General features: G+C 46.9%; 1 protein-coding gene across 1 annotated transcript in view; it reads left to right on the top strand.

Annotated features, from left to right (window-relative positions):
* Window positions 1–7,476, top strand: part of AGK (acylglycerol kinase) — a 100,304-nt gene that overhangs the window by 56,583 nt on the left and 36,245 nt on the right. The window contains exon 8 of the mRNA XM_007952781.1: window positions 5,621–5,690. Coding sequence (XP_007950972.1) covers window positions 5,621–5,690 — 70 coding nt within the window. The remainder of the gene's footprint in view (window positions 1–5,620; window positions 5,691–7,476) is intronic.

Here is a 7,476-nt window from a genome sequence, read left to right as displayed (position 1 = left end):
ATCTTCAATTTCCTCATCTTTGGCTTTGGTGGTTGGTGCATAGATAATAGTAGTATTAACTGGTCTTCTTTGTAGGCATATGGATATTATCCTATCACTGGCAGCACTGTACTTCAGGACAGATCTTGAAACATCCTTTGTGATGATGAATGCCACGCCATTCCTCTTCAATTTGTCATTCCTGGCAGAGTAGATCATGTGATTGTCTGATTTAAAATGGCCCAAACCAGTCCATTTCAGCTCACTAATGCCTAGGATATCAATCTTTATGCGTTCCATTTCATTTTTGACAGCCTCCAGTTTTCGTAGATTCATACTTCGTGCATTCCACGTTCCGATTGTTAAAGAATGTTTGCATCTGTTTCTACTCATTTTGAGTCATGCCACATCAGCCAATGGAGGTCCTGAAAGTTTTACTCTATCTATATCATTAAGGTCATCTCTGCTTTGAGGAGTCAGCTCTTCTCCAGTCACATTCTGAGTGCCTTCCGACCTGACGGGCTCATCTTCTGGCACTCTATTAGACACTGTTACAGGGCTGTTCATAAAGTTTTCCACTAATATATCAGACAGTGTTTCACTGCTGTTCATAACATTTTCACTGGCCAATTGTTTGAGAAGTGGGTGGCCTCTTCCTTCTTTTGAGTCTGTCTTAGCCTGGAAGTTCCACTGAAACCTGCCCACCATGGGTAACCCTGCTAGCATTTTACAAGACCAGCATAGCTTCCAGCCTCACGGCAACATGTAAGCCACCACAGGAGGACAAACTGACGGACAAGGTTGTCTCTCTTAGTTTTTCCTAATCCCTCTGTGCCCACCTGTCTTGGGTCCCGGCCTCATAATAGAGCCAACCCAAGGAAAAAGCAGCCCCTGATACCCGGGGCCACCTACCTCAGCCCTGGCCTTAATATAGTGCCACCCCCAAGCGAAAAGCAGCCCCTGAACCTTGGCCCTGCCTGCCTTGGACTGGGCCTTAAAATAGAGTCGCCCCCAGTAGAAAAACAGCCCCTGATCCCTTGGGCCAACTGCCTTGGCCCCAGCCTCATCATAGAGCTGCCCCCAAGGAAAAAGCAGTCCATGAGCCCTGGGCTGCCTACCTCGGGTCCTGGCCTTAAAATAGCGGCGTCCCAAGCGAAAAGCAGCCCCGAGCCCCAGCCCTGCCTACCTCGGGTCCCAGTCTTCCATATATCCTTATACTATTTTACTTAGTCTTCTCAAGCTGCCCCTTGAAATCTCCTGTTCAGCTCTTTTCATCATTTCATCACTAACTTAGGGGAGTGCAAATTAAATCTAGAATGGGATGCTTCTACCAATCTGCTAGAACGGCTCAAACAAACAGACAGGAGGAGCAAAATCCTGACACCACCAACTGATGACAAGTTTATGGAGCACCTGGAACTTCCCTGCATCACTGTGGGAATGCAGAACGCATGGATACATGTCCATGCAGAAATTTGTAGGTGTGCTCATAGTCACTTTATTTCTAATTGCCCAAAACCGGGAACAGCCCAGATGCCCATCAGCTGGTGAGTGGCTCAACAGTTGGTTGTGTACACATGTTGTACTCAGCAATGAAAGGAAACCGTGTACCGCCACGTCCCACCCCAGGAATGACCCCAGACTCATGTGAGAGAGAAGGTGGGGCTGAAAGGCTGTGTGCCATTTGATTTTATGGATATGAAATTCTGGAAAACGCCACACTGTAGGGACAGAAAACAGATGAGTGATTGCCAGGAGCTGATGGTGAGCACAGGTGATTGGCTACAGAGGGTCATGAGAGAACTTTCTGGAATGTTGGAAATGTTACATGTCTTCATCACAGTAGTGGTTACGTGTGTTTGCCAAAGTTCGTAGAACAATATACTTAAAAGCATGAATTTCACTGTATATAACCTGTACTTCATAAATCTAACTTTTAAAAAGAATTTTGAAAGTCAAAAGTAGCCCTTTCAAGCTTAGATGATTCTTGCTCTTAAGTGAGCCCTGGGGAAGAGCTGTTAGTTTCCCTGAGCTGAGGCTTAGCACTGACACAGCCCTTTTGTGGGCACTCGTTCATGTTCCTTTCTCTTCCAGTGATCACATCAGTTTTAACTCTACTGTTAAAATTCATTCATTGGATAAATAATCATTGTAAGATATCACTTAGGTTTAAATCCATGAATGAGTTCACTATGGTACTAAGAAAATGCAGTCAGTAGAAATGAAAAGCTCATTGGCCGTCTTTGGGGGTTACTGGGGCATCAAGTGACTATTTTGAAAACTGGTAAATAAACAAAAAATGCAAGCATTTTACCCTGTTTTTCTCATGTGATGTCAATTGTAGGGTAACCAAAATGTTGTCGAGGCAAAGTTTCTCTTTATAAAAGAGATAATAAATAGAAGAACAGTAGAACTAAAAGATTGGCATTTTGCAACTCTTTGTTAGTTAATAAATGTAACCATTGGTGAGGCGCTCTGGCGGTGTAGTGCTTAAAGCATTCAGCTGCTAACCAGAAGAATTGGCGGTTCAAACCCAACAGCTACTCCACCACAGCAGATGTGGCAGTCTGCTTCTGTAAAGATCTGCAGCCTGGAATAGCTTAGGGGGTGGTTCTGCTCTTTCCTCGAGGGTCAGCTCAGTGGCAGTGGGCTTGGTTTGCTTTAACCAGTGATGATCAGTGGTTACTCCGTCACAGAAAGACAGCCGGGTATCACGTGCCTCCTGGTGGAGTACACACGACCAGCGGTGCAGTACTTTTTGCCAAAAACTTACACTGAGTCTGATGCAAATTTTCCATTCTAGATACAGGCTGTCAATACATGCAGGAACTGGAGGCGCAGGCAGATAACCTATTTCTTCAACAAATTATTGTTGTTGTGTTTGGTGCCGTTGCGTTGGTTTCGACTGATAGCGACCCGTGTATAATACAACAGCACTGCCCGGCCTGCACCCTCCTCACAGTCGCTGCTACGCTTCAGCCCGTTGTTGCAACCACTGTGTCTGTCCATCTTGTTGAGGGCCTTCCCCTTTTTCACTGACCCTCTACAAATAGAGGAAAGAAAATGAGAGAGAATTTATAGATTAGAAGAGGAGCTCTGGTAGGTAGTGCCTAAGGCACTTGACTCCTAACCAGAAGGCTGGTGATTCAAACCCACGAGCCACTCCTCGGAAGGAAGATGGGGCAATCTACTTCCATAGTGATACTGCTTCGGAAACCCAAGGAGGGGTCGCTATGAGTCGGGGCCAACTCAATGGCACATAACAACAACAACATAAGAGACAAAGAAACTAACTGCAGTGTATAGATCTCATTTGGATGCTGATTCAAACAGTGAAACTATATGTATATGTTAATTGGGGAAATTTTGAATTATGGATGAATAGATATAAAGAAATTATTTAGACGTTTTAGGTATGATAATACCTAAAATTTTGTTTCTGTGTTTTACAATAACAGTCTTTATCTTTTAGCGACACCTGCAGAAATATTTATGGATGAAGAGTCAAGATACCTGGGGTTTACGTCATTTAATGCAGGGTAGGGGAGGTGAGAGGAGGGCATTAAAGGAAACGGGCTGGCCCTGGACTGATGATCATGGAGGCTGTGTGCAGAGTAGACAGGAGTTCAGGTACTATGTACTCTGGGCTTTTTTGTGTTTGAAATTGTGTTTCATAAACTCATTCATCTATTCAGCAAATGTCGAGTGCCTGCCAGGTGCCGTGCAAGGTGCTGGGTGCAGGTTTTCGGTTGTCTAATAGATGATGTCAGTGACCAGTCATCTGGGAGAACTTCTGGTCTACCAGGGGAGACAGGTGGGAGGAAGTAGATAAAGACATGTATTCTGTGCATTGTCATCTACTCTGAAGGAAAAGGTACTCAGTGACAGAGATCACAGGGAGGGACCCACGTCGGCTGATGGGTCACCCTGGCTGAGAGGGTGACCTGTAAGCCACCATCTGGAGGCTGGGGACTCACCAGGCACCCAGGGGTCAACAGAGGGTGTCTGGGGGTGTGGGCAGGCCAGGAGAGGACAGTGTGACGTGGTCATTTGTTCTCTTTGCTCCCACAGAATCTTAGTGTCCGGCTGCCTGCTGACTTGGTGTTTCTTCTGCTAACGTGTTGTATGTTATGTGAAGCTGACCTTGCATCTAATTGTGACATGATCCCTAGAATTGCTCCTAGCCTGGCAGTCTCACATGTTTGGAATGCACATGGAGAGTGCATGTCGGTTAATGGACATTTTTTCAGGCTTTTCCAACGATGGTCGGAATGTCTGTGAGAGTAGTGTGTGTTTGAACAAAGCCATCAGCAGTTAAAATGAAGTACATCTAGTAATTGTGGAATATCGGGGGACCATGTCTTGGGTTCTGGGTTATACTTTGCTGAGGTAATACCATCAAATTCTGTCCTTTAGTTCTCCTTCTGGGCAAGGACCTTAAATTTCTTCCAGTGTGTGGAAAACATCTTTATTTAAAAAAAACCACTGTCATTGAATTGATTCTGACTCATAGTGACCCCCAGTGGGTTTCCAAGGCTGTAAATCTTTATGGAGGTAGATTGCCCCATCTTCCTCCTGCTGAGCAGCTGGTGGGTTTGAACTGACGTAGTTGTTAGGTGCTGTTGAGTCGGCTCTGACTTAGAGCAGCCCCTGCTACAACAGAACGGACCACTGCCCGGTCCTGTGCCATGCTCACAATCCTTGCTATACTTGAGCCCATCGTTAAAGCTGCTGTGTCAGTCCATCTCTTTGAAGGCCTTCCTCCCCTTTTTCTCTGACCCTCTACTTTACCAAGAATGATCTCCTTCTCTAGGGAATGGTCCCTTCTGACAACATGACCAAAGTAGGAGAGACAAAGTCTGGCCATTCTCGCTTCAAGGAGCATTCTGGCTGCATTTCTTCCAGGACAGATCTGTTCGTCCTTTCAGCAGCCCATGGTGCCTGCGATAGCTGTGCACCAGGTACAGTGGCTAGACTCCAGGGTTACATGAGTCAGTGGTAGGTGTCTGGTATGAACTTCCTGTCAAAGCCTTCATTCAGAGGCCCTGTCAGGGCTTTCTACTGTATTTGTGTCAGTAATTCTTCTTTATTCTGCTTTCTTAGTTTGAGGCACTGTGCTTGATTCCTGACCCCCCTACTGATAACTCTGAGCAGGAGTGTAATTGTGTGTGTATCTGCATGTGGGGGGAAGAGTGTGGTTGTGCGTATGTGCATGGGGATGTGATTGTGTGTATGTATATGCATGTGTGGGGAAGGGATGCACTTGTGTGTGTGTGAGGGAAAGGGTGTGGTTGTGTGTACATACATGTGTGTATGGGGAAGGGATCTGGTTGTATGTGTATCTGGGAGGAAGGGTGTGGTTGTATGTGTATGTGCATGTGCATGTGGGAGGCAGGAGTGTGGTTGTGTATTGATGTGGGAGGAAAGCTGTGGTTGTGGGGGGAGGGGTGTGGTTGTGTGTATGTATATGCGTGTGGAGGGGAGGGCTGTGGTTGTATGTATGTCTGTGTGTGTATGGGAAAGAGCTGTGGTTGTGTGTATGTATCTGTGTGTGTGGAGGGAAGGGCTGTGCTTGTGTGTGTACGTTTGTGTGGGGTGTGTTACTTCTTCACATGATAATCCCTTTCTCACCATCCCTTAGACATATTACAGATGCTACCCTCGCCATTGTGAAAGGAGAGACGGTTCCACTTGATGTCTTGCAGATTAAGGTACAGTTTTGTTTCCATATTTTAAAAATGTTTTTACCAAAATCAAAGTAATTCAGTGGCTGTTAAAGAGCATAAAACATGGCTGCTCAGACGGGATCAGGATGAGGACAGCAGTCCCTCTTCTCCGAAGTCTTGTGTCTGAAGAAAATGCTTTGTCACTGTTCTTTCTCATTGTTACCACTAACTGACAAGCTTACCCCTAACTGACACACTTATGGTGCCCCTTTCTGCTTGTGGTGCTCCTTTCTGATGGTGTTTGACCTTGTCTTTGGACCTCTTCCTTACAGCTGAGAATTCCTCCGTGTCTCCCCCACTGTCCTTGCAACTACTATTGTTAGTTCCCCCATGGGTTCTCTTGGCTAGAAGCAGCTTACCCGTGTCACATGGTGGATTGAGTTTGAAAGGAGTGACTCCTGTAAAGCCCTGAGGACTGTGACCGAGTGGCCTGCCTGCCTGGGTGCTCTGCCCAAGGGGAACCCTTCGTGGGTCCTTCCCTCCACAGGGGCTTATCTTCCTCGTAGTCGGGATTGCTTGGGTGCCTGGCAGGCCCACCTCTCCAGTGGGCTTAAGAAAAGTGAAGATTTTGCAGATTGTCTGGCTTTTTCCCATTTGTAGGGAAGGACAGGGTTCTTTGCAGCTTCCTGCTGCCTAGGTGGGAGCAGAGCTCCCCATTTTTCTGTTGAGGTATCTGAGCTTTTCTGACTGATTTATAGATGAAATCATGAATTTGTTTAGAAATACAGTTCCCAGCTGTGCCCACTGAAAGGGCCTAGAAGCAGTGACCCTCTGTAGCAATGAGCACATCCCACAGCCAGATCTTGGTCTCTAAATACCATTTCCTGATAAGAGGAACCAGCACTCTGAAGGGATGGGTTTCACAGGGAGGGCACAGACAAGGCAGGAGGTGCACCGACAGATGAGAGCCTCACAGGAGAGGCCTAGGAGGCGGCCAGGGGGCGTCCTGGCCAGTCTGGACCAGGTGGAGCAGCAGAAAGAAGAGCGGTGCCCGTGGGTTGTAAGAGATGACATGCCGATAAGTGATGGGCCCGCTGTGACGCTGTAGAAGAATTGTCAGCTCGTCGTGCGGATGGCATGACAGAGTTAGGACACTGCGTTTTGTAGTCACCGCTGTAATAATTGATTCTGCAAAGATCAGCAGTGGATGTGAAAGCCACTGGATACAGGCTGTGCACAGTGTACCCCAGATCATGTACCAGTCACCAAGGGGACGTACCTGGGTGATGGAGAAATCTGCTGGACCCCACCTTGACCATGATCAAACCTGACAGGACCAAATGGGACAGACTGACATTGGTGCGTCCTGCTGTGACGTGCTGCGAGGTAGCAACGTCACCTGTGAAGATGCCACACGTCAGCCTGCATCTGATTATGACTGAGCAACCGACAAGTTCATATGTGGGACATTCAGAAAACTGCACTTGGCCTGGGCACTTTGAGATGTCAAGGTCATGAGATCCAAGGAGGGCAGGAGGCAGTTCTAGACCAAGAGGAAGTAAAGGAATACCTACTTTTGTCACGATGGCTCAGGATCGCATACTGTTGCAGTCTGTCGTACGCAGGTCACTGTGGGTCAACAGCACCTAAAACAGCAACAGAGACGTCACAAATAAGCCCAGTATAGGAGCTTGGATCAGAAAAATGGATGAATTGGAGTAAGAACAATGAAAACTATTTGGGCAATTCCCAAACCAGAAAAACTAAACCCACTGCCATTGAGCCTATTCCTGCCTATGCTGACCACATAGCACAGAGCAGAACTGCCCCA

The sequence above is a fragment of the Orycteropus afer genome, unplaced genomic scaffold (genome assembly GCF_000298275.1).
Source record: "Orycteropus afer afer isolate SDZICR_OR568_19922 unplaced genomic scaffold, OryAfe1.0 scaffold00358, whole genome shotgun sequence".
In the NCBI taxonomy this organism is placed as follows: domain Eukaryota; kingdom Metazoa; phylum Chordata; class Mammalia; order Tubulidentata; family Orycteropodidae; genus Orycteropus; species Orycteropus afer.
This window is presented reverse-complemented; position numbering and strand designations above follow the sequence as displayed.